Below are 27,916 nucleotides of genomic sequence, written 5' to 3' on the forward strand. Positions count from 1 at the left end.
CTTCAGGAACTGAAGCCAATTCTTTCTGGAAGAAAATCGACAGGGCCGAAATTTGAACCTTAATGGACCCCAACTTGAGGCCCATAGACAATCCTGTTTGCAGGAAATGTAGGAATCGACCCAATTGAAATTCCTCCGTGGGGGCCTTCCTGGCCTCACACCACGCAACATATTTTCTCCAAATGCGGTGATAATGTTGTGCAGTCACCTCCTTCCTGGCTTTTACCAGTGTAGGAATGACCTCTTCCGGAATGCCTTTTTCCCTTAGAATTCGGCGTTCAACCGTCATGCCGTCAAACGCAGCCGCGGTAAGTCTTGGAATAGACACGGTCCCTGCTGAAGCAGGTCCCGTCTTAGAGGTAGAGGCCACGGATCTTCCGTGAGCATCTCCTGAAGTTCCGGGTACCAAGTTCTTCTTGGCCAATCCGGAGCCACGAGTATCGTTCTTACTCCCCTTTGCCGTATAATTCTCAGTACTTTTGGTATGAGAGGCAGAGGAGGAAACACATACACTGACTGGAACACCCACGGCGTTACCAGAGCGTCCACAGCTATTGCCTGAGGGTCTCTTGACCTGGCGCAATACCTGTCCAGTTTTTTGTTGAGGCGAGACGCCATCATGTCCACCTTTGGTTTTTCCCAACGGTTCACAATCATGTGGAAGACTTCTGGATGAAGTCCCCACTCTCCCGGGTGTAGATCGTGTCTGCTGAGGAAGTCTGCTTCCCAGTTGTCCACTCCCGGAATGAACACTGCTGACAGTGCTATCACATGATCTTCCGCCCAGCGAAGAATTCTTGCAGCTTCTGCCATTGCTCTCCTGCTTCTTGTGCCGCCCTGTCTGTTTACGTGGGCGACTGCCGTGATGTTGTCCGACTGGATCAACACCGGCTGACCCTGAAGCAGGGGTTTTGCCAGGCTTAGAGCATTGTAAATCGCTCTTAGCTCCAGTATATTTATGTGAAGAGACATCTCCAGGTTTGACCATACTCCCTGGAAGTTTCTTCCCTGTGTGACCGCTCCCCAGCCTCTCAGACTGGCATCCGTGGTCACCAGGACCCAGTCCTGTATGTCGAATCTGCGGCCCTCTAACAGATGAGCACTCTGCAACCACCACAGAAGAGACACCCTTGTCCGTGGCGACAAGGTTATCCGCTGATGCATCTGCAGATGCGATCCGGACCATTTGTCCAGCAGATCCCACTGAAAAGTTTGTGCGTGGAACCTGCCGAATGGAATCGCTTCGTAAGAAGCCACCATCTTTCCCAGGACTCTTGTGCATTGATGCACAGACACTTTCCCTGGTTTTAGGAGGTTCCTGACAAGTTCGGATAACTCCTTGGCTTTCTCCTCCGGAAGAAACACCTTTTTCTGAACCGTGTCCAGAATCATTCCCAGGAACAGCAGACGTGTCGTCGGGGTCAATTGAGATTTTGGAAAATTCAGAATCCACCCGTGCTGTTGCAGCACTATTTGGGTTAGTGCTACTACGTCCCCCAGCTGTTCCCTGGACCTTGCCCTTATCAGGAGATCGTCCAAGTAAGGGATAATTAATACGCCTTTTCTTCGTAGAAGAAACATCATTTCGGCCATTACCTTGGTAAAGACCCGAGGTGCCCTGGACAATCCAAACGGCAGCGTCTGAAACTGATAATGACAGTTTTGCACCACGAACCTGAGGTACCCTTGATGTGAAGGGCAAATTGGGACATGCAGGTAAGCATCCTTGATGTCCAGGGACACCATAAAGTCCCCTTCTTCCAGATTCGCTATCACTGCTCTGAGTGACTCCATCTTGAACTTGAATTTTTGTATGTACAGGTTCAAAGATTTCAGATTTAGAATAGGTCTTACCGAGCCGTCCGGCTTCGGTACCACAAATAGTGTGGAATAATACCCCTTTCCCTGTTGTAGGAGGGGTACCTTGACTATCACCTGCTGAGAATACAGCTTGTGAATGGCTTCCAATACCGTCGCCCTGTCTGAGGGAGACGTTGGCAGAGCAGACTTTAGGAACCGGCGAGGGGGAGACTTCTCGAATTCCAACCTGTAACCCTGAGATATTATCTGCAGGATCCAGGGGTCCACCTGTGAGTGAGCCCACTGTGCGCTGAAATTCTTGAGTCGACCGCCCCTGAGTCCGCTTGTAAAGCCCCAACGTCATGCTGAGGGCTTTGCAGAAGCCGGGGGGGCTTCTGCTCCTGGGAAGAAGCTGCTTGGTGCACTCTCTTACCCTTTCCTTTGCCTCGGGGCAAATATGACTGTCCTTTCGCCCGCTTGTTCCTATAGGAACGAAAGGACTGCGGCTGAAAAGACGGTGTCTTTTTCTGTTGGGAGGGGACCTGAGGTAAAAAGGTGGATTTCCCGGCTGTTGCCGTGGCCACCAAATCCGATAGACCGACCCCAAATAATTCCTCCCCCTTATACGGCAATACTTCCATATGCCGTTTGGAATCCGCATCACCTGACCATTGTCGCGTCCATAAACTTCTGGCAGATATGGACATCGCACTTACTCTCGATGCCAGAGTGCAAATATCCCTCTGTGTATCTCGCATATATAGAAATGCATCCTTTAAATGCTCTATAGTCAGTAAAATACTGTCCCTATCCAGGGTATCAATATTTTCAGTCAGGGAATCCGACCAAACCACCCCAGCACTGCACATCCATGCAGAAGCGATGGCTGGTCGCAGTATAACACCAGTATGAGTGTATATACTTTTCAGGGTAGTTTCCAGCCTCCTATCTGCTGGATCCTTGAGGGCGGCCGTTTCAGGAGACGGTAACGCCACTTGTTTTGATAAGCGTGTGAGCGCCTTATCCACCCTAGGGGGTGTTTCCCAGCGCGCCCTAACCTCTGGCGGGAAAGGATATAATGCCAATAACTTCTTTGAAATTAGCAGTTTTCTATCGGGGTTAACCCACGCTTCATCACACACTTCATTCAATTCGTCTGATTCAGGAAAAACTACAGGTAGTTTTTTCAGACCCCACATAATACCCCTTTTTGTGGTACATGCAGTATCAGAGATATGTAAAGCCTCCTTCATTGCCGTGATCATATAACGTGTGGCCCTACTGGAAAATACGTTTGTTTCTTCACCGTCGACACTAGATTCGGTGTCCGTGTCTGGGTCTGTGTCGACCGACTGAGGTAAAGGGCGTTTTACAGCCCCTGACGGTGTCTGAGACGCCTGTACAGGTACTAACTGGTTTTCCGGCCGTCTCATGTCGTCAACTGATTTTTGTAATGTGCTGACATTATCACGTAATTCCATAAATAAAGCCATCCATTCCGGTGTCGACTCCCTAGGGGGTGACATCACCATTACCGGCAATTGCTCCGCCTCCACACCAACATCGTCCTCATACATGTCGACACACACGTACCGACACACAGCAGACACACAGGGAATGCTCTTATCGAAGACAGGACCCCACTAGCCCTTTGGGGAGACAGAGGGAGAGTTTGCCAGCACACACCCAAGCGCTATAAATATATAGGAACAACCCTATAGAAGTGTTGTCTCCCTTATAGCAGCTTAATATATATCAAAAAACGCCAAAAAAAGTGCCCCCCCCCTCTCTTTTTTACCCTGTTTCTGTAGTGCAGTGCAGGGGAGAGTCCTGGGAGCCTTCCTCGCAGCGGAGCTGAGCAGGAAAATGGCGCTGTGTGCTGAGGAGATAGGCCCCGCCCCCTATTTCGGCGGGCTCTTCTCCGGAGTTTGTGAGACCTGGCAGGGGTTAAATACATCCATATAGCCCCCAGGGCTATATGTGATGTATTTTTTAGCCAGAACAAGGTATTCTCATTGCTGCCCAGGGCGCCCCCTGCAGCGCCCTGCACCCTCCGTGACCGCTGGTGTGAAGTGTGTGACAACAATGGCGCACAGCTGCAGTGCTGTGCGCTACCTCATGAAGACTGAAAAGTCTTCTGCCGCCGGTTTCTGGACCTCTTCGCTTTTCGGCATCTGTAAGGGGGTCGGCGGCGCGGCTCCGGGACCGGACTCCATGGCTGGGCCTGTGTTCGATCCCTCTGGAGCTAATGGTGTCCAGTAGCCTAAGAAGCCAATCCATCCTGCACGCAGGTGAGTTCACTTCTTCTCCCCTAAGTCCCTCGTTGCAGTGAGCCTGTTGCCAGCAGGTCTCACTGAAAATAAAAAACCTAAAAACTTTTTCTAAGCAGCTCTTTAGGAGAGCCATCTAGATTGCACCCTGCTCGGACGGGCACAAAAACCTAACTGAGGCTTGGAGGAGGGTCATAGGGGGAGGAGCCAGTGCACACCACCTGATCCTAAAGCTTTATTTTTGTGCCCTGTCTCCTGCGGAGCCGCTAATCCCCATGGTCCTGACGGAGTCCCCAGCATCCACTAGGACGTTAGAGAAATGCAATTATACCCTCACAGCTGCACTCCTAGCTCAGCACTGGACATTTAAGAGATCATATACTCCCTCCACGTAGCTGTCTTGCAAAAGATAGGGGAGGGGGAGTTAGCCCAGATGGGAACATTCCACTACTCCCTGGAGGTGACATTCTCATAACCTTGTAATACCTTCCTGACCTGGTCTGCTTGTTGGAGAGAGAATTTTTCCCGTACTCCAGTTTTCATTGCGGCATCAATTTTCCTCCTTCCAGGACTCTGTATACATAGGGTCACATACAGGACAAAGGCTAGCAGTCATATTGTTCCATCTAGGTGAATAAAACATTTACTTGTACATGAGACACAATTCTGATACTGTTGTCTGCATGTTAATGTCCCATCCCCGTCACAGGCAGGAACAATGAACACGGGACGGACATCTGGGGCCTGTAGTTTTTATTTTGGCCATACTAATGTCCTGCTGATACCTTACACTATTAACTTTTAACTTTTATGAGAAGCCACAAAGTTTACACTGTACAGGGTAAATCATACAAAGTTGTGGCTATTATGCAAAGAGTCTACACCATACTGGGTGAGTTACTAGGGAGTGGGGGAACATTGACCTTGGTCTATCCCAGAAGAGTTTTGCCAGTGTCGCCTTTCTCGCACAGATCGTTTGTCACACAGCTATCAAAGAAGTTGTTTTTTCCTGTGTGTCTGGAAAAATGTCAGAAGTAGAGCAACGCGTTAACTAAAAAATTTTGGTTAAATTGAACAAAACACCACCGAATCTCCTTGTGCTAACAGAGACTTACAGGGCAGATTGTATGTCATGGGCACGTGTGTTTGTGTGGCACAAAGGATTTGGTGACAGCCATGAAGATGATGAATGTCACAGAAGGCCTTACACCAGAGATTCCCAAATGTGGTCTTCAAGGCACCCCAATGGTCCAGGATTTAGGTATATCCGTGGCTCAGCACAGATTGTTAGATCAAATAGACTGATGTGCTAATTAAGTCACCTGTGGCCAAGCATGGATAAACTTAAAACCTGGACCTTTGGGGCACCTTGAGGAGCACGTTTGAGAACCTCTGCCTTACACATCTAAAAACATGAAAATGTGGATAAAATTAAAAAAATTGTTTGCATTAACCATCGGCTCAGCATCGGAATGACAGCAGAAATGGTAAACATTGACAAAGACACTGTTACGCAAGTTTTGCATCAAGATCTTGACATGATAAAAGTTTGTACTAGGATGGTTCCAAGGCTTGTCACTGCCGAGCAGAAAGAAAATCGAAATCAAATTTCTACAGACATTTTGGAACAAATTCAAGTGGATTCACATTTATTAGGTAAAGTTATTACTTGTGATGAAACACGGATCTTCCAGTACAATCCTGAGATACAACCCCAGTCCATGCACTGGAAACCTCATCATCACCTAGAATGAAGAAAGCACGTCAAACCAAATCCAAATTCAAAGCCATGTTAATTGTTTTCTTTGATATCAAGGGTATTGTTTTGGCAGACTGAGTACCAGAAGGTGCAACAGTGCATGTCATTACTACAAACATGATTAAGCAACTTTGCGGGAAAGAATCAGAAAAAAGAACCCAGAGTTGTGGGAAATGGTTCCATCCTCCATCAGGACAAGGCACCAGCCCACACGGCTGTCTCTGTGACGCAGATCACCCTCCACACTCGCCAGACCTAGCCCTCGTGACTTTTTTCTTTTCCCTAAAGTCATATGTTTTATAGCTCTCATTGCTTCTTTTGCCCCACACCCATTTGGCCCTGCTACCAGATGACAATGCTTTGCATTCACCCACCATCGGGTTCTCCTTTATCTCTGTAGGACTTGCAGGGAGATCTTTTTACCCCATTGCTGGGGCATGTCTCTGAAGGTTCCAATCTCCATATATTTCTCAAGTTGTAGAGCTCTGGCGTTCCAGCCTAAGGTTGTGTCTTTTTCCTGTGAGCCAAGGGTCAGTGTTATTGCCCCTGTGTCTTTACCCTGGCAGTAGGTGCAGTACCCTATCTCTGTGTGCTTCCATAGCCCCTGAGCAGTGGTAAATCCCAATATCCCCATTTGTGGACAGGGTAATTACAGATACATGTCTTGGAGATATGGTGACTGCGGCTGCTGGTGATCACACTATATAAGTGTATATGGGAGGAGGTCTATAGCCTTGGCTGGATAACGTGGGAATCACAGGCCTAGCCTGACCCTTTCTCCTGTCCCAGGATGTCCTATTGTAGTGATGATGGAGGGCACATACTGTGTTAGCACCAATGTCTCTATAAGATAAGGATGGCAGAGACAATTCTCACTCTGACCTTTCTTCCCAGCCCTAGCACAGCCACCATTGTGCTCCGCCCGGACCGTGTGGGTATCATCACCTCTGAAGTTTACGGTAGACCAGAAGACACCGCCTCCATTTACACACACCGACCCAGTGGGGAAACCTGAGGAGTCTGGCCCTTCTCCGAGGTACTGACACATCTATTTTCATCAGCCCTTCTCTGACAAGGTACTTCCCAATTTATTGTCACCTTCCCTTCTCCGAGGTACTGCCCCATCTATTGTCACCTTCCCTTCTCCGAGGTACTGCCCCATCTATTGTCACCAGCCCTTCTCCGAGGTACTGCCCCAGCTGTTGTCACCAGCCCTTCTCCGACGAGGTACTGCCCTATGTATTGTCACCAGCCCTTCTCCGACGAGGTACTGCCCTATGTATTGTCACCAGCCCTTCTCCGATGAGATACTGCCCTATGTATTGTCACTAGCCTTTCTCCGACGAGTTACTGCCTCTTCTATTGTCACCAGCCCTTCTCCGAGGTACTGCCCCATCTATTGTCACCAGCCCTTCTCCTCCAATGTACTGCCCCATCTATTGTCACCAGCCCTTCTCCTCCAGTATACTGCCCCATCTATTGTCACCAGCTCTACTCCTCCGAGGTACTGCGCCATCTATTGTCACCAGCCCTTCTCCTCCGATGTACGCCCCAACTATTGTCACTAGCTCTACTCCTCCGATGTACTGCCCCAGCTATTGTCACCAGCCCTACTCCAAGGTAATGCACCAGCTATTGTCGCTAGCCCTTCTCTGAGGTACTGCCCCAGCTATTGTCACTAGCCCTTCTCCGAGGTACTGCCCCAGCTATTGTCACTAGCCCTTCTCTGAGGTACTGCCCCAGCTATTGTCACCAGCCCTTCTCTGAGGTACTGCCCCAGCTATTGTCACCAGCCCTTCTCTGAGGTACTGCCCCAGCTATTGTCACCAGCCCTTCTCTGAGGTACTACCCCAGCTATTGTCACCAGCCCTTCTCTGAGGTACTGCCCCAGCTATTGTCACCAGCCCTTCTCTGAGGTACTGCCCCAGCTATTGAAAATTCTCTTTCCACAGCTAGGCTATAGTATTGTGTTGTGTAGCATAGTCTATACTAAATTGTATTGTAATACATAGTCGGTATTGTTTGTATTATATTGTATTGTTTTTATAAAGGTACAGGGAGTTTTTAGACAAAATGGGGGAGTCCGTGGTTGGGAATCTCACTCAGTGCATGTCGTGTATGATGTATGCGCAACTGGAGCAACCGGCCCAGTGTGAATACATCTGTGCGAGGTGTACGCGAACGGTTGCCCTGGAAGCCCAGGTAACTGATCTAGAGCAAACCGTTACGAGACTGAGGAGTATTCACAATCTCGAACTGAGCTTAGAACGGTGGAGGAGTTGCAGGGGGGGCCACCGGTAGTCGAGAACGAGGACAATCGGGTAGCAAGCTGGTTCACGGTTAGAAGGAAGAAGAAGAGGGGGAGACAGGATATCTCCGACCTGCCAAACCCCAATAAATTCGCCCGACTGGACGAAGATTCTGGGGATAGTAGTGAGGAAATGACGGCACTGGAGGATACCATTCCCTCTAGCATCCAGAGGAGCGGGCCCTCCAGGACAAAGGTAAAAAAAGAAAGCGAGGTACCTAGTCAAATTGTGGTGGTAGGGGATTCTACTATCAGGAAAACAGATAGGGCAATCTGCTACCGGGACCGTGATCGCCGTACAGTCTGTTGTCTCCCGGGTGCTCCGGTACGGCACATTGCGGACCGGGTAGAAAGATTGTTGGGAGGGGCCGGTAACGACCCGGCGGTCTTGGTGCATGTTGGCACCAATGACAAAGTTAGTGGTAGGTGAGATGTCCTTAAGAGAGATTATAGGGACCTAGGACAAAAATGAAAGGCAAGGACATCTAAGGTAATATTCCCTGAAATATTACCTGTGCCACACGCTAGTCCAGGAAGGCAGAGGAAGATTAGGGAGGTAAATGTGTGGCTTAGAGACTGGTGTAGGAAGGAGGGGTTTGTGTTCTTAGAACACTGGGCGGACTTCTCAGTCAGGCCCCATATTTTTGGTTGCGATGGATTGCACCTGAATGAGAAGGGTGCAGCGGTGCTGGGGGGATGGATGGTTAGAAGGTTGGCGGAGATTCTAAACTAGATGCCTGGGGGGAGGGATTAGAAAGAATTAGTGGGACAACTAGAGAGCGAAGAATAGTGGGATGGATAAAGTATAATGGGGGTGGAAAGGGGGGGGGGGGAAATAGTCAGCAATGGTAATTTAAGGGAAACCGAGGTTCCTAAGGAACTGTTATGTACAACAAAACTTGCGGATCAGGGAATTACTAAACTTAAATGTATGATTGCAAATGCGAGAAGCCTAACCAGTAAAATGGGGGAATTAGAGGCAATTGCACTTAATGACCATTATGACATAATAGGCATTACTGAGACATGGTGGGACGATTCTTACGACTGGACGGCAAACATCGAGGGATACACTCTCTTCAGTAGAGATATGACTAATAAAAAGGGAGGGGGTGATTTGTCTCTATGTTAAACCATTCTTAAAACCATATTTAAAGTAGGTCACTTACGAGAGGACTGGAGATAACGTAGAGTCATTACGGGTTGAGATTTCGAGTGGAGGTAAAGATACCAAAAAACTTTTAATAGGGACATGCTATAAACCGCCAGATATTAGTGTGGCTGACGAATTACAACTCTTGCAGCAAATCGAAAAAGGTATGGGGGACGTCGTTATTGTTGGGGACTTCAATTACCTGGACATAAACTGGAACACCGAAACAGTAAATACAGCTAGGGGTAACGGGTTCAAAAAACATGCTAAAAGATCATTACTTGTCCCAGGTAATTGAAGAGCCAACTAGGCAAGGGGCTATACTGGACCTAGTACTAACTAATGAGGAAATAATAACAAATACTGAAGTAGGGGAGACCCTAGGAAATAGCGATCACAATATGATCACATTCGATATCAGCTTTCAAAAACAACAATATAAGGGTTTAACTAAGACTTAACTATAGGAAAGCTAATTTCATATTGCTGAAACAAGCAATGAAGGACATCAGTTGGGAAATTGTATTTAATGGCAAGAATACTGCTGAAATGTGGGACGGTTTTACAACTGCGCTCAATAAGTATACTAATTTTTATATTCCCAAAGTCAACAAAAACAAAAGTAGGAAATTCAAACCGATGTGGCTTAATACAGTGGTTTCCAAACTTTTTTGAATCACGGCGCCCTAGAAAATCAGAATTGTTTTCACGGCACCCCTAGGCCAAACATTTCTTATTGAGAAATTTAGAAAGAAATATTACATTAAGTAGATCACATTTATATGTCATCCTTAGGGTCAGTTGTGTGGTGAGGGACAAGATTTGCTTCTGTTTAGCCACATATTTTATGACTGGCAGCCACCAGCACTGGTTTTGCCTATTATATTAACCATGAATAATTTGAATTGGTCCTGGACCACCAACCCAGGGCACCCCTGCAAGTGTCCCGAGGCACCCCAGGGAGCCACGGCACACAGTTTGGGAACCTCTGGCTTAATAAGAAGGTCAAGGAACAAATGGATAAAAAGAGGCATGCTTTAAAAGCATTTAAGTCTGACGGAAAGGTGGAATCATTCCAGTTCTACAAGGAATGTAACAAAAAATGCAAAAAAGCGATCAGAGCAGCTAAAATAGAAAACGAAAAACAAATCGCAAAGGAGAGTAAAACAAACCCCAAAAAGTTCTTTAAGTATATAAACGGTAAAAGGTTGAAAAGGGATAATATTGGGCCCTTAAAGGGCAAGTTGGATGTCTTGATTAATGATGATAGGGAAAAAGCGGATTTATTTAATACATTCTTTTCATCAGTATTCACGAAAGAGGACAGATTGACGAGAGTAGAGCGTAACATAAAAAATAATAACGACCCATTGCTTGGTACTTGCTTAAATGAGGGAGTAGACCGGGAGAGACTAAGTAAAATTAAGATAAATAAATCTCCTGGGCCGGATGGACTCCACCCCAGGGTTCTTATGGAACTCAATGTAGAGATATCGAAACCTCTATATTTGATCTTCAGCGAGTCAATTAGATCAGGAATGATACCAAAGGACTGGCATATAGCAGAGGTAGTCCCTATATTTAAAAAGGGTATTAAAATGCTCCCTGGGAACTATAGACCGGTTAGCTTGACATCTATAGTGGGTAAAATACTAGAAGGTATATTAAGGGATAGCATTCTAGAGTACTTGGATATCTCCAAGGTTTTTACTAGGAATCAGCATGGATTTGTGAAGGACAGGTCATGTCAAACTAACTTAATAAGCTTCTACGAGAAAGTGAGCGATAATATAGATCAGGGTCAAGCAGTGGATGTGATCTTTTTAGACTTCGCTAAGGCTTTTGACAAAGTTCCACACAGGAGACTAATTCTCAAACTAAGAGAACTTGGGGTGGGAAATTCTATCTGTACTTGGGTGAGTAATTGGCTGTTTAATAGGGAACAGTGAGTGATGGTTAATGGGATGTACTCTGAATGGGCTTCAGTACTCAGTGGAATACCACAGGGCTCAGTACTCGGGCCATTGCTGTTTAACATATTCATTAATGACCTAGGAGAGGGACTGGAAAGCGCAGTGTCAATTTTCGCAGATGATACTAAGCTATGTAGAGTAATTTATTCAGACAAGGATGTTGAATCTCTACAGAATGACTTATCTAGACTTGAGGACTGGGCGGATAAATGGAGAATGAGGTTCAATATAGACAAATGTAAAGTTATGCACCTTGGGACTAAGAACAATCAGGCAGCCTATAAACTAAATGGGGAAAATGTAGGGATAACGATAGTTGAATAAGATTTGGGGGTGCTCATCGATCATAAACTTGGTTGCAGTACGCAATGTCAGAATGCAGCAGCAAAGGCTAACAACATGTTATCATGCATAAAACGGGGAATGGCGACAAGGGATGAGAGTGTAATCCTGCCACTGTATAAATCATTGGTGCGGCCACACCTGGAATATTGTGTACAGTTTTGGGCACCATATTATAAAAAAGATATCTTGGAACTAGAAAGGGTTCAGAGGCGAGCTACTAAACTGGTTAAGGGGTTAGAGGCACTGGATTATGAGGGAAGACTTAAAAGGTTTGATACGTTCACAGCGGAAAAGAGGCGACTGAGAGGGGACATTATTAATATTTATAAATACATTAAGGGACAATACAAGGATTTATCAAACGATTTGTTTACCAAAAAAACACTACATAGGACACGAGGACACCCCGTGAGGTTAGAAGAGAAAAAATTCCATACTCAACTGAGAAAAGGATTCTTCACAGTAAGAGCAGTAAGGCTTTGAAATTCTCTGCCAGAGAAGGTAGTAATGGTGGACTCAATCAATACTGTAAGTTTAAAAATGGATTAGATAAATTCCTAGCGGAAAAAAATATATCCAGGGATACAGCATTTAAATAATATAAAAATAAATAAAACAAAATGTAATACAGGTTGAACTCGATGGACATTTGTCTTTTTTCAACCTCAACAACTATGTAACTATTGTAACCAGTCCTTCTCCGAGGTACTGCCACAGCTATTGTCACCATCCCTTCTCCTCTGAGGTACTGCCACAGCTATTGTCACCATCCCTTCTCCTCTGAGGTACTGCCCCGACTATTGTCACCAGCCCTTTCTCCGAGGTACTGCCCCATCTATTGTCACCAGCCCTTCTCCGAGGTACTGCCCCAGCTATTGTCACCAGCCCTTCTCCTCTGAGGTACTGCCCCGGCTATTGTCACCAGCCCTTCTCCTCTGAGGTACTGCCCCGGCTATTGTCACCAGCCCTTCTCCTCTGAGGTACTGCCCCGGCTATTGTCACCAGCCCTTCTCCTCTGAGGTACTGCCCCAGGTATTGACACCAGCCCTTTTCCGAGGTACTGCCCCAGCTATTGTCACCAGCCCTTCTCCTCTGAGGTACTGCCCCAGCTATTGTCACCAGCCCTTTTCCGAGGTACTGCCCCAGCTATTGTTACCATGTCCTTACTGTATAGTTGACCCGTGCACAATATATGTACTCCTTCATTCACTAGGAGAAACTGGAGTGATTTCACTGGGGTATAGGCCAGTGTAGCGTGTAGCTGGCATCTACCCCTCTATACCCCACCAGGCCCAGTTAAGCTTTTTGCCTGAGGGAGTCAGATGGAACTGTCACCTGCCTTTTTTTTTTTTTTGGTTTATTTAATTTCTATCTGATATCTACACAGGCAGACTGCAAGTTGCTGCAGCGTCCCTGCGCCATGAGAGCCGCTGGGCGGACTTGCCACGGCTTACTGCAGCCACTGCCCGGGGTCCCTGACCACAGGTTCATCAGACCCTCTACGCCCACCGCACAGTGGCACCCAAGCGGCGGTGAGTATGCCTCACCACCCTTGACTAGCAAGGGGGCGGAGTTCTTGCTAAAGTTGCGTGTAGCCCATCTCAGCGCTGCTAGAGACAGATCCGCAGACCTCCCTGCTGCAGCACAAGCTGTATGCTGGCCGTGCTTCACTCCTGGAAACTTGGTGGATATTGGGACCTGAAAAGAAGAAGAAAGTAGACTCTCTTTGTTGGGGCACTCTTGTAGTTCAAATTAAAACTTTATTAAATTTCACAATATCATAGACCATGCCATTTCTTTGGTGCAAACATCAGATTAGCCAGATACAAAACACAAACAATGTATAGTGATACAAAAATAAATTATATTTCTTGACAACGAAGTAGTTGTAGCCGTATAAGGGTGGTCATTCCGAGTTGTTCGGTCGCTAGCCGTTTTTAGCAGCCGTGCAAACGCTATGCCGTCTCCCAATGGGAGTGTATTTTAGCTTAGCTGAAGTGCGAACGAAAGGATCGCAGAGCGGCTACAAAGTTTTTTTTGTGCAGTTTCAGAGTAGCTCAACACCTACTCAGCGCTTGCGATCACTTCAGACTGTTCAGTTCCTGTTTCGACGTCATAAAAACGCCCAGCCACGCCTTCATCTTTCCTGGCACGCCTGCGTTTTTTCGATCACTCCCTGAAAACGGTCAGTTGACACCCAGAAACGTCCACTTCATGTCAATCACTGTGCGGCCAGCAGTGCGACTGAAAAGCTTTGCTAGACCCTGTGTGAAACTACATCGTTCTTTGTAATAGTACGTCGCGCGTGCGCATTGCGCCGCATGCGCAGAAGTGCCGATTTTTTTGCCTCATCGCTGCACAGCGAACGAATGCAGCTAGCGATCAACTCGGAATGACCACCAATGTGTGTATCCTATATCACATATAACAAATAATGATTGGTCTTGGTGTGTACCCCTTTAATTCCCGTATGGAAAATAACAATGATGTAGATCGTGTTAATACAGTCTGTAAAAAGGAGAGAATGTTCTAGACAGAGACCTTATGATCTCATATTTGGATAGTAAATCATCCTTCAATCATGTCTTTGTCTAGAATATGTTTATTCAACAATTTATACAATAGTTAGGCAGGGTTTGACATTTTAACGTTTACAGGCAAAAATACACAAATGCAAAAATCATCCGGTTATCCTAAGTGGTCAGAGTCCTGATCCGCAGGTATCCGTGATGCTTGCAGCACTGACAATGGGGGTCATTCCGAGTTGATCGCACGTAGTAACTTTTTGCTTCCTGTGTGATCAACTTGGCGCCACCTATGGGGAGGGCTTTTTTGCATAGCGAACGCTTGTGCAGGCCTGCTATGCAAAAAAAGTTTTGTATAGAACTAGACCAGGGTAATCGTTACTTACCCTGTGCGATCGATCAGACATCCGCCCTCCAAACGCCTGGACACACCTACGTTCGCCGAACCACTCCCAGAAAATGGTCAGTTGACGCCCCGAAACGCCTTCCTCCTGTCAATTTTCTTGCTGTCGTGACTGCGACCGCTTTCTTCGTTCACGGCGGTCAACGATGCACCTGCGCAATGTGGCCGCCGCGCATGCACAGTTCCGACCCGATCACATGGCTGCGAAGAAGTGCAGCGTGCGATCGGGTCGGAATGACCCCCAATAATCTTTCATTAAGTATCACAGTTAATGTGGTTTTACAAATGACACTGGTTTTTATAAATACAGCTGTAAAGGGAAAGATAAGGGAAGAATGTCCTCATACGGCCTTGCCCTGGCTCCTGCTGCCTTTTATGGCATTGAACAGGAAGGTGAGGGTGCACAGGGAGGGTCATAAAGAAAAAGTGAGAGATCTGCTTTTGAACAACGAGTCTCCTCTCAGCCCTGTTAGATATACCAGCGCAGGGGAGAGTGGAAAAGACTGCCAATGACAGTCCCTCAGAACTGGACCTAGATAGGTCAAGAATTGAGTATTCACAAAATTCCCAAAACTGTTCTTTCCGCTGGTAAAAGACATATTCTAAACAGATGTACAGCTTTGTGTCAATCATACCCCTTTTCCACTTGTAGCACGGGTCGCAGCCGGGAGCCTGACACGGCTGCGACCCGTGCTACAGCCCCCTTCTACGCTCAGCTCACCAACCCGGCATATTGCCAGGTTGGTGACGCTGCTGCTGACGCGGCAGGCGTGGCACTGGGAGATCACATGATCTCCCAGCACCGCCCTTCCATACACTGTGAACGGGAGATGCGACACGGCTTCCGTTTACACTACACAGCTTACCGGGTTGAACACGTGCTCAACCCAGCAAGCTACCCGGGTAGGATTCCCGGATCACTTGATCAGGGAATTTGCAGGGGAGCTACTGGAAAAAGGGTATAAATGTCTCAGATGAGATTATGCAAGGCAGTGCTTATGTAAATCAATGACTCTGGGGTCTTTCCGAGTTGTTCGCTCACTGCTGTTTTTCACAGCGCAGCAAACAGGTTACTACTGCGCATGTGTATGCACCACAATGCGCAGGCGTGTTGTACAGGTACAAAGCGTATCGTTGCTGGGCGATGGATTTAACAAAGAATCCATTCGCAAGAAGTTGACAGGAAGAGGGCGTTTATGGGTGTCAACTGACCGTTTTCAGGGAGTGTTTGGAAAAAGGCAGGCATGTCCAAGCGTTTGCAGGGCGGGCGTCTGAGTCAATTCTGGGACCAAAAAGACTAAAGTGATCGCAGCGGCTGAGTGAGTTCAGACCTACTCAGAAACTGCAAAAAACGTTTTCGTCCCGCTCGGCTGCACAAGCGTTCGCACACTTGCTAAACGAAAATACACTCCCCTGTGGGCGGTGACTATACGTTTGCACGGCTGCTAAAAGTAGCTAGCGAGCGATCAACTCGGAATGACCCCCTATGTCTGTACATAGGAATTATTCAGTTAGAGTTTGTTGTTACACGCAACCCAGTTAAATAGTGAATTTTGCAATACAAAGGTTGATATTCTCTAGGGCAGTATAATTATAATTGCAATAAAGATGAAGAAAACCAACACGTGAAAAATCACATGAGAAAAAGAATACAAAAATCATGATACTTATCGGGTGGTGACTGCTGGGGCTGATCCTGTGCACAAGCACCAGGTATGCCCAGAAAGGACACGTGTTTTGCCTGGTAGGGCGTGTTCACCTATGTTGTATAGTATGGCGGCATGTACCCATACTTATACCCACACTATGGGGGAGATTCAAATGTTTGAAAAGTCAGTTGGGAGTTTGTTTTTTCCTATCTAATAGACACCCAACCGGCTTTTCAAACATTTGAATCTCCCCCTATGTGTCCTAATTGGTTTGGAATGAAGAACTGCTAGGAGGAACAGAGAAAGTCCATCCCCTTCGGTATTCAAAAATATCAGTCCAATTGATTGTTGTCGTATCACCAGGATAACAGGGGAGTGGTTTCTGGACTCAGTGAACCTGTACTAGATTCCAATACTACAGTGGTCAAATTGAGGCTAATACTTATTCACAGAGTCCAGAAACCACTTCCCACCGTTACCCTGATGATACGACAACAATCAGTTCTATTAGAGAGACTATCTAGGTCCAGTTCTGAGGGACTGTCATTGGCAGTCTTTTCCACTCTCCCCTGCGCTGGTATATCTAACAGGGCTGAGAAGAGACTCACTGTATAAAAGCAGCTCTCTCACTTTTTCTTTATGACCCTCCCTGTGCACCCTCACCTTCCTGTTCAATGCCATAAAGCTGGCACACAGGGAGACAGCAGGAGCCAGGGCAAGGCCGTATGAGGACATTCTTTCCTTATCTTTCCCTTTACAGCTGCATTTATAAAACCACATTAACTGTGACACTTAATGAAAGATTATTGTCAGTACTGCAGTCATCACGGATACCTGCAGATCAGGACTCTGACCACTTAGGATAACCGGAGAATTTTTACATTTGTATATTTTTGCCTGTAAACGTTAAAATGTAAAACCCTGCCTGACTATTTGTATAAATTGTTGAATAAGCCCTAGACAAACATATGATTGAAGGATGATTTACTATCCAAATATGAGATCACAAAGGTCTTTGGCTGGCACATTCTCTCCTTTTTACAGACTGTATTAACACGATCTACATCATTGTTGTTTTTCATACGGGAATTAAAGGGGTACACACCAAGACCAATCATTATTTGTTATATGTGATCTAGGATACACACATTATACGGCTACAACTACTTCGTTGTCAAGAAATATTATTTATTTTTGTATCACTATACATTGTGTTTTTGTATCTGGCTAATCTGATGTTTGAACCAAAGAAATGGCATGGTCTATGATTTTATTGTGAAATTTAATAAAGTTTAAATTTTAACTACAAGAGTGCCCCAACAAAGAGTGTCTACTTTCTTCTCTTCTGTTCTGAGTTATACAATTTTCCTTATTTATATGTGACATACTTTAACATGTCTCATTTATTAAAAGACAAATATTTGAATATATCTTTGGCGCTACCACCTTATGTCAGGTTGCGTAAAAAATAATAACAAAAATTGATTGTGGTATAGGAGAGTGATGATAAAGTCTATTCAAATGTCCCAAATAGTTTCACTTTAAGTGACTTTATCTTGCTTTCCTCCAAAGTTCTTCAAACCGCAGAATTCCTTATAAGCATTTGTCCATGTGCGGGAACTCTACTAACTCGCGGATATTGAGACCCACTAGTTGGCGGTTTCCCATAGATAAAGGGAGTTTGCAAGGCGGGAAGGCACCAGTTCTGATTCCTTGCCTTCTTCACAGGTGTCTGAGCCAGCTTGGTCTCGGGTTAGTCTGCTACGTTGAGGGTTTAGTCCAGATTATGGGGTCCTCTTCCAGGAGTCCAGATAGCTCTGCACAACGTCCATCAAGAAAGAGACTTCTGCCGGAGGTTCTTTAGTCTAAGGATGAATCGCTCTTCCAACGATGAGGAAGGTGAATTGGTGGGGTAATCGGATGTGGAGGATTCCTCGCAGCAGGAGGCGGATACATGCTCTGGAGTGTCAGGATACTTAGTTATTTGGTAAGAAAATCAACTGGCTGTTAGAAGTCCAGCTGTCTGTGACTTGGAAACATCTGTTCAAGAAATTGCATATGTCCAAGCATTTTCTTTACCTTTACCCTTTTCTGTCACCTGACAGAGTCAAAAGGGAGACTTCTCGTCCAGTGGATCCATCGGTCTCCCATCTTATAAAAAAAAAAAGAAAAAAAAGGGGGGCCATTTCCTTGCGAGATAAATCAGATAGGAACTTGGAAACAACCCTAAAATCCATGTACATGGCAGCAGCAATTTTACTCAGGCCAGCCTTAGCTAGCCATTGGGTAAATAAGGAAGTTGAGAAATAGGCGGAAAAATTGGCTGAGGGCCTCTGGTCAAATGCTCCACGAGATGACCTGATTCCCCTAGCTGAACACATTTGTGAGTCAGCTATTTACCTGGGAGATTCCTACATGGATGTTGGCTAGGTAGATTCCAAGGGGTAAATTTACCCCTAAGGTCTTGGCTTCAGTGATGGCTGCTCATCACGCACTCTGGCTCTGGGCCTGGCAGGCCAATTCAGAATTGGTCATGGGGGCCCTTCCGTTCTGTAAGGATGTCTTATTTGGTCTGGGAATGGACAAGTGGATTGCTGTGGCCACAGGTGGCAAGAGTATCTTCTTTCCTTCAACTGCGGTTATTCTGCATCGGTCCTACTCAGGACCTTCATTTTGCTCATTTCGGGCCCCTACCAAATTTTGTTGTAAAGCCAGAGGTGAGGTGCCTCATCTGTGTCTTGAGGTTGAAAGATCAGTAATCGTCAACCCGGGTATGCCCATCGTCCAGACCCCAAGACTGCACACAAACCTGTGGATTGACGGTCTCAACTGGGGGCCCCATGGGAGTTTGGTTCCAGACTTGTTCAGACATTTAGGTTCACAATCTTGTATCCCACAGATACAAGATAGAGTTTGGTTTTTCATCACAGGTTTGCTGGTTTCAATGCAGAAGCAAAAGGTGTTGTAGTAGGCAATAGCTATACTTCTTGCCTGCAAAGTTTTAGTTCCGGTCCCAGTGCATCAGAGATTTTACGCAAATCTGTTTGTGGTTCCAACGCTGGACTGTTCAGTCTGGACTATTTTGAATCTCAAATTTGTTAAATATCTGACATTTCACCATTTGAAGATGGAATCCCTCCTCTCAACGATTGCATGTGTGGAGGCCGGGGAATTGATCAGCATGGTTCTCAAGCAAAAAATGGTTTTAGTTCACATTTCCATTCATCTGCTGGGCAAGATGGAGGTCTCTTTTGAGGCCATTCATTTTGGCAGGTTCCATTCCAGACTATTTCAGTTGAACTTTGTCTCAGTGGCTAGGGTCTCATCTTCACATGCATCGATATGTCTGTCCCTTCAAACTGGCATCTCTCTGCTCTGGTGGCTTCAGACCATTCTTCTCACAGCTGGTCACTGCTTCGGCATCTGGATTTGGGTTCTCCTGACTACGAACACCAGCTTAAGTGGCTTGGGTGAAATGGTGTGGAGAGCTAATTGCAGGGTCGCTGGTCGCACTAGGAGGCGCTTCACCCATCAGTTTGCTGGAGCTCAGGGCGGTATATAATGCCCCACTTGCAGCATCTCCACTTCTGAAGGGACTGCCACTTCGCATGCAATTGGACAATGCCACGGTCATTGCATACATCAATCGGCAAGGGGGAACACAAAGTCGTATGGCCATGCAGAGGTTCCTCTGCATCCTTCAGTGGGCAGAAAGACACACTGTGGTGATCTTGCTGTTTTTATAACTGGTGTTGAGAACTGGGAGGCAGATTCTCTCAGTTGCCAGGACCTTCATGATGGGAAATGGGCCCTTCAAACTGGTCTGGCTTTGGGGCAGGCCTCAGAGAGACCTTATGGTTTCCTGCCAGAATCACCAGTTAATGAGGTATTGCTCCGGGATGTGGGATCCAGTTTCAGAGGCAGTGAACGCTCTGGCTGTTCTATGGTGGTATCATCTGGTGTACCTGATTCCAGCCTTGGTGGCTCCGCATTGGCCTCGTCGAGCATGGTAGTCAGACCTTTGGCTGCTTCTCGCATCTGTGGATGTTGCCTTCCAGGCCGGATCTTCTTCAGCAGGGTCCGTTCGTGTAACCCAACTTATCCCCAATGTGTTTAATGGTGTGGCTGTTGAGGCCGCCATCTTAAGATACAAGGGTATCCCGGAAGCAGTCATTACCTTCTGCATCAGGTTTAGAAGCCATTTACGTCCGCCCACTACCATCGTATTTGGAAGTCTTACGTGGCGCGTGTGAAGGCCATGGATTCTCCACTACTTCCTTCCGTATACCGCGCCTTCTACTCTTCCTGCAAGCAGGTTTGGACACTGGTCTTCGGTTGGGGTCGCTGAAGGTACAGGTAACTTCCTTGTCCATCTGTTTTCAGCGCAGGTCTGCCCCTTTTGGGCAGCATGCAGCTCTGCTGTGTGGCCACTTGGTCCACGGTGTACACATGTGTACGGTTTTACAGTTTTGATTCCATTTGTGGCCTTGGACGCAGGATTTAGCAGCAGGGTCTAGCAGCTTTATCAGCGCTCTCCCACCTGGTAGGGATGCTTCGGGACATTCCCAGTGTAATCACCTCAGTTTTGCCCTAGTGGATGAAGGAGAAATAGGATTTTGCTACTTACCAATAAATCCCTCTCTCCGACTCCATAGAAGACACTGAACGCCTGCCCAGTGCTGCATTACCTGTCATTGTGCCATTGTTTCTGGTTGTATGACTGCATGTTGTTGTCTGCTTATGGTTTCATACTTCTGTTTCGGTCCTTGGACAGTCTGTAGGTTCCTCCTCCGTGTTTCTTCCTCTGTTGTCTCTGCTCTCTGTCTCCACTCATGCTCAGTTTCTCTAAACTGGGACTGGTGGAGTATAGAGGGGGAGATGCCAGCTACAAATGTAAAGAAATTTAAAGAGCCAGGCTCCACACTACACCCATGTTTACCCCAGTGTAATCACTCCAGTCTCTCTCATGGAATCGGAGAAAGGGATTTATCAGTACAAAAATTCTTCTTATTCATGTCTGCATACATGTGGCCCCTTCCTATAGATTGCAAGCTCTTATGAGCAGTAGTCCCAAAGTTTACAAGGCGTGATCTTATATATGACTGCCTTTCAGTAGAGGACACTTCACCATAGTGAGCTTATGTTTCTAATGAAATCTGGCTAATAACCAGCACGTAAGATGAGAGCTTTGCTACTTTGGCTCCAGGTACACAGACCAGGGTGGCGAGGAATCTGAGGGATATGAGAGTGTGGAGCAGCTCCAGGAGCGTATTTTGACTGCGGCCTTGGCATTTGTGCCCGAATATGGCTGGACCTCGGATGCTATTGCCGAAGGAGCAAAGGTAATTTTTTGTGTGTTGGTGTGTGGCATTACTCTTGGCACAGGTATGCATGTTGGTGCAATGATGTTGGTATAGTGGTGTTACTCTTGTCACAGGGGTCAGTGTTGGTGTGTGGTATTACTCTTGGCACGGGTGAGTGTTGGTGTGTGGCATTACTCTTGGCACGAGTGAGTGTTGGTGTGTGGCCTTACATGCATGTTGGTGCAGTGATGTTGGTATAGTGGTGTTACTCTTGGCACAGGGGTGAGTGTTGATACAGTAGAGTTTCTCTTGGCACATGGGTGAGTGTTGGTGCAGTGACGTTACTCTTGGCACAAGGGTGAGTGTTGGTGCAGTGACGTTACTCTTGGCACGGGGTTGAGTGTTGGTGCAGTAGAGTTAGTCTTGGCACAGGGGTGAGTGTTGGTGCAGTAGAGTTACTTTTAGCACAGATGAGTGTTGGTGCAATAGAGTTAGTCTTGGCACAGGGGTTCCTGTTGGTGCAGTGATGTTAGTCTTGGCACAGGGGTGAGTGTTGGTGCAGTCTTGTTACTCTTGGCATAGGGGTGAGTGTTGATGCAGTGACATTACTCTTGGCACATGGGTGAGTGTTGATACAGTAGAGTTAGTCTTGGCACAGGGGTGCGTGTTGGTGCAGTGTTGCTCTTGACACGGGTGCGTGTTGGTGCAGTGTTGTTACTCTTGGCACAGGGGTGAGTATTGGTGCAGTGTTGTTACTCTTGGCACAGGGGTGAGTGTTGGTGCAGTGTTGTTACTCTTGGCACAGGGGTGAGTTTTGGTGCAGTAGAGTTACTCTTGGCACAGGGGAGTGTTGGTGCAGTGACGTTACTCTTGACACGGGTGAGTGTTGGTGCAGTGATGTTACTCTTGGCACAGGGATGAATGTTGGTGCAGTGACGTTACTCTTGGCACGGGGTTGAGTGTTGGTGCAGTAGAGTTAGTCTTGGCACAGGGGTGAGTGTTGGTGCAGTAGAGTTACTTTTAGCACAGATGAGTGTTGGTGCAATAGAGTTAGTCTTGGCACAGGGGTTCCTGTTGGTGCAGTGACGTTAGTCTTGGCACAGGGGTGAGTGTTGGTGCAGTCTTGTTACTCTTGGCATAGGGGTGAGTGTTGATGCAGTGACATTACTCTTGGCACATGGGTGAGTGTTGATACAGTAGAGTTAGTCTTGGCACAGGGGTGCGTGTTGGTGCAGTGTTGCTCTTGACACGGGTGCGTGTTGGTGCAGTGTTACTCTTGGCACAGGGGTGAGTATTGGTGCAGTGTTGTTACTCTTGGCACAGGGGTGAGTATTGGTGCAGTGTTGTTACTCTTGGCACAGGGGTGAGTGTTGGTGCAGTGTTGTTACTCTTGGCACAGGGGTGAGTTTTGGTGCAGTAGAGTTACTCTTGGCACAGGGGAGTGTTGGTGCAGTGACGTTACTCTTGACACGGGTGAGTGTTGGTGCAGTGATGTTACTCTTGGCACAGGGATGAATGTTGGTGCAGTGATGTTACTCTTGGCACAGGGTTGAGTGTTGGTGCGGTAGAGTTACTCTTGGCACAGGGGTGAGTGTTGGTGCAGTAGAGTTACTCTTGGCATAGGGGTGAGTGTTGGTGCAGTGACGTTACTCTTGGCACATGGGTGAGTGTTGGTGCAGTGATGTTACTCTTGGCACAGGGGTGAGTGTTGGTTCAGTAGAATTACTCTTGGCACAGTGGTGAGTGTTGCTGCAGTGACGTTACTCTTGGCACAGGGGTGAGTATTGGTGCAGTGTTGTTAGTCTTGGTACAGGGATGAATGTTGGTGCAGTGATGTTACTCTTGGCACAGGGGTGAGTGTTGGTGCGGTAAAGTTACTCTTGGCATAGGGGTGAGTGTTGGTGCAGTAGAGTTACTCTTGGCACAGGGGTGAGTGTTGGTGCAGTAGAGTTACTCTTGGCATAGGGGTGAGTGTTGCTGCAGTGACGTTACTCTTGGCATAGGGGTGAGTGATGGTGCAGTAGAGTTACTCTTGGCACAGGGGTGAGTGTTGGTGCAGTGACGTTACTCTTGGCACAGGGGTGAGTGTTGGTGCAGTGACGTTACTCTTGGCACAGGGGTGAGTGTTGGTGCAGTGACGTTACTCTTGGCACAGGGGTGAGTGTTGCTGCAGTGACGTTACTCTTGGCACAGGGGTGAGTGTTGGTGCAGTGACGTTACTCTTGGCACAGGGGTGAGTGTTGGTGCAGTGACGTTACTCTTGGCACAATGGTGAGTGTTGCTGCAGTGACGTTACTCTTGGCACAGGTGCGTGTTGGTGCAGTGACGTTACTCTTGGCACAGGGGTGAGTATTGGTGCAGTGACGTTACTCTTGGCACAGGGGTGAGTGTTGGTGCAGTGACGTTACTCTTGGCACAGGGGTGAGTGTTGGTGCAGTGACGTTAGTCTTGGCACAGGGGTGAGTGTTGGTGCAGTGACGTTACTCTTGGCACAGGGGTGAGTGTTGGTGCAGTGACGTTACTCTTGGCACAGGGGTGAGTGTTGGTGCAGTGACGTTACTCTTGGCACAGGGGTGAGTGTTGGTGCAGTGACGTTACTCTTGGCACAGGGGTGAGTGTTGGTGCAGTGACGTTACTCTTGGCACAGGGGTGAGTGTTGGTGCAGTGACGTTAGTCTTGGCACAGGGGTGAGTGTTGGTGCAGTGACGTTACTCTTGGCACAGGGGTGAGTGTTGGTGCAGTGACGTTACTCTTGGCACAGGGGTGAGTGTTGGTGCAGTGACGTTACTCTTGGCACAGGGGTGAGTGTTGGTGCAGTGACGTTACTCTTGGCACAGGGGTGAGTGTTGGTGCAGTGACGTTACTCTTGGCACAATGGTGAGTGTTGCTGCAGTGACGTTACTCTTGGCACAGGTGCGTGTTGGTGCAGTGACGTTACTCTTGGCACAGGGGTGAGTATTGGTGCAGTGACGTTACTCTTGGCACAGGGGTGAGTGTTGGTGCAGTGACGTTACTCTTGGCACAGGGGTGAGTGTTGGTGCAGTGACGTTAGTCTTGGCACAGGGGTGAGTGTTGGTGCAGTGACGTTACTCTTGGCACAGGGGTGAGTGTTGGTGCAGTGACGTTACTCTTGGCACAGGGGTGAGTGTTGGTGCAGTGACGTTACTCTTGGCACAGGGGTGAGTGTTGGTGCAGTGACGTTACTCTTGGCACAGGGGTGAGTGTTGGTGCAGTGACGTTACTCTTGGCACAGGGGTGAGTGTTGGTGCAGTGACGTTAGTCTTGGCACAGGGGTGAGTGTTGGTGCAGTGACGTTACTCTTGGCACAGGGGTGAGTGTTGGTGCAGTGACGTTACTCTTGGCACAGGGGTGAGTGTTGGTGCAGTGACGTTACTCTTGGCACAGGGGTGAGTGTTGGTGCAGTGACGTTACTCTTGGCACAATGGTGAGTGTTGCTGCAGTGACGTTACTCTTGGCACAGGTGCGTGTTGGTGCAGTGACGTTACTCTTGGCACAGGGGTGAGTGTTGGTGCAGTGACGTTACTCTTGGCACAGGGGTGAGTGTTGGTGCAGTGACGTTACTCTTGGCACAGGGGTGAGTGTTGGTGCAGTGACGTTAGTCTTGGCACAGGGGTGAGTGTTGGTGCAGTGACGTTACTCTTGGCACAGGGGTGAGTGTTGGTGCAGTGACGTTACTCTTGGCACAGGGGTGAGTGTTGGTGCAGTGACGTTACTCTTGGCACAGGGGTGAGTGTTGGTGCAGTGACGTTACTCTTGGCACAGGGGTGAGTGTTGGTGCAGTGACGTTACTCTTGGCACAGGGGTGAGTGTTGGTGCAGTGACGTTAGTCTTGGCACAGGGGTGAGTGTTGGTGCAGTGACGTTACTCTTGGCACAGGGGTGAGTGTTGGTGCAGTGACGTTACTCTTGGCACAGGGGTGAGTGTTGGTGCAGTGACGTTACTCTTGGCACAGGGGTGAGTGTTGGTGCAGTGATGTTACTCTTGGCACAGGGGTGAGTGTTGGTGCAGTGACGTTACTCTTGGCACAGGGGTGAGTGTTGGTGCAGTGACGTTACTCTTGGCACAGGGGTGAGTGGTGTGTAACTTGTTGCTTCCCTCCCCAGGCCTTGGATCTGTCAGCGGCTGCAGCGGGGATGTTCGGTAATGAAGGTGCTGAGCTGGTCCTGCACTTTGTCTCTCAGTGTAACAGGAAACTAGTGGAAGTGCTGGAGGAAGAGCAGAAACTGGTGCAGCTGGGCAGCGCTGAGTGAGTACAGTGTACATCCAACATGCAGCGCCGGGTATAGTGTACATCCAACATGCAGCGCCTAGTACAGTGTACATCCAACATACAGCGCTGAGTACAGTGTACATCCAACATACAGCGCTGAGTAAGTACAGTGTACATCCAACATGCAGCGCTGAGTACAGTGTACATCCAACATGCAGTGCCGAGTACAGTGTACATCCAACATGCAGCGCCTAGTACAGTGTACATCCAACATACAGCGCCGAGTACAGTGTACATCCAACATACAGCGCCGAGTACAGTGTACATCCAACATGCAGCGCCGAGTACAGTGTACATCCAACATGCAGCGCCTAGTACAGTGTACATCCAACATACAGCGCCGAGTACAGTGTACATCCAACATGCAGCGCCTAGTACAGTGTACATCCAACATACAGCGCCTAGTACAGTGTACATCCAACATACAGCACCGAGTACAGTGTACATCCAACATGCAGCGCCGAGTACAGTGTACATCCAACATGCAGCGCCTAGTACAGTGTACATCCAACATACAGCGCCTAGTACAGTGTACATCCAACATACAGCGCCGAGTACAGTGTACATCCAACATGCAGCGCCTAGTACAGTGTACATCCAACATACAGCGCCGAGTACAGTGTACATCCAACATGCAGCGCTGAGTACAGTGTACATCCAACATACAGCGCCGAGTACAGTGTACATCCAACATACAGCGCCGAGTACAGTGTACATCCAACATGCAGCGCCTAGTACAGTGTACATCCAACATACAGCGCCGAGTACAGTGTACATCCAACATACAGCGCCGAGTACAGTGTACATCCAACATGCAGCGCCGAGTACAGTGTACATCCAACATACAGCGCCGAGTACAGTGTACATCCAACATACAGCGCCGAGTACAGTGTACATCCAACATACAGCGCCGAGTACAGTGTACATCCAACATACAGCGCCGAGTAGAGTGTACATCCAACATACAGCACCGAGTAAGTACAGTGTACATCCAACATACAGCGCCGAGTAGAGTGTACATCCAACATACAGCACCGAGTAAGTACAGTGTACATCCAACATACAGCGCCGAGTACAGTGTACATCCAACATACAGCACCGAGTACAGTGTACATCCAACATACAGCACCGAGTACAGTGTACATCCAACATACAGCACCGAGTAAGTACAGTGTACATGCAACATACAGCGCCGAGTACAGTGTACGTGCAACATACAGCGCCTAGTACAGTGTACATCCAACATACAGCACCGAGTACAGTGTACATCCAACATGCAGCGCCGAGTACAGTGTACATGCAACATACAGCGCCGAGTACAGTGTACATCCAACATACAGCGCCGAGTACAGTGTACGTGCAACATGCAGCGCCGAGTAGTGTACATCCAACATACAGCGCCTAGTACAGTGTACATCCAACATACAGCGCCGAGTACAGTGTACGTGCAACATGCAGCGCCGGGTATAGTGTAGGTGCGACATGCAGCGCCAACTACTGTATAGGGCCGACATGCAGCGCCGAGTACTGTGTAGGCGCGACCCTGCACCGCTGAGTACTGTGTATGTGTGCCATACACAGTGCCGAGTACAGTATGCATGTCACATACACAGTGCCATGTACAATATACATGTCCCATACACAGTGCCGAGTACAGTATACATGACACATACAGCACAGAGCACAATATACACAGTTCTGGTAAGTGTACAGAACAGCATAATTTCTCTGACGTCCTAGTGGATGCTGGGAACTCCGAAAGGACCATGGGGAATAGCGGCTCCGCAGGAGACTGGGCACAACTAAAGAAAGCTTTAGGTCACCTGGTGTGCACTGGCTCCTCCCACTATGACCTTCCTCCAAGCCTCGGTTAGATCTTGTGCCCGGCCGAGGTTGGATGCACACTAGGGGCTCTCCTGAGCTTCTAGAAAGAAAGTATAGAATTAGGTTTTTTATTTTCAGTGAGACCTGCTGGCAACAGGCTCACTGCAGCGAGGGACTAAGGGGAGAAGAAGCGAACCTGCCTGCTTGCAGCCAGCTTGGGCTTCTTAGGCTACTGGATACCATTAGCTCCAGAGGGATCGACCGCAGGCCCAGCCTTGGTGTTCGGTCCCGGAGCCGCGCCGCCGTCCCCCTT

General features: G+C 47.8%; 1 protein-coding gene across 2 annotated transcripts in view; it reads left to right on the forward strand.

The window, feature by feature from the left end:
- The window catches only part of COQ9 (coenzyme Q9), a 62,132-nt gene that overhangs the window by 4,886 nt on the left and 29,330 nt on the right, over window positions 1-27,916 (forward strand). For both annotated transcript variants that reach the window (XM_063945791.1, XM_063945792.1), the window contains exons 2-4: window positions 6,724-6,865; window positions 21,392-21,527; window positions 25,613-25,755. In XM_063945791.1, the coding sequence (XP_063801861.1) occupies window positions 6,724-6,865; window positions 21,392-21,527; window positions 25,613-25,755 (421 nt within the window). The remainder of the gene's footprint in view (window positions 1-6,723; window positions 6,866-21,391; window positions 21,528-25,612; window positions 25,756-27,916) is intronic.

Source organism: Pseudophryne corroboree, chromosome 11 (genome assembly GCF_028390025.1).
Source record: "Pseudophryne corroboree isolate aPseCor3 chromosome 11, aPseCor3.hap2, whole genome shotgun sequence".
NCBI classification, from domain to species: domain Eukaryota; kingdom Metazoa; phylum Chordata; class Amphibia; order Anura; family Myobatrachidae; genus Pseudophryne; species Pseudophryne corroboree.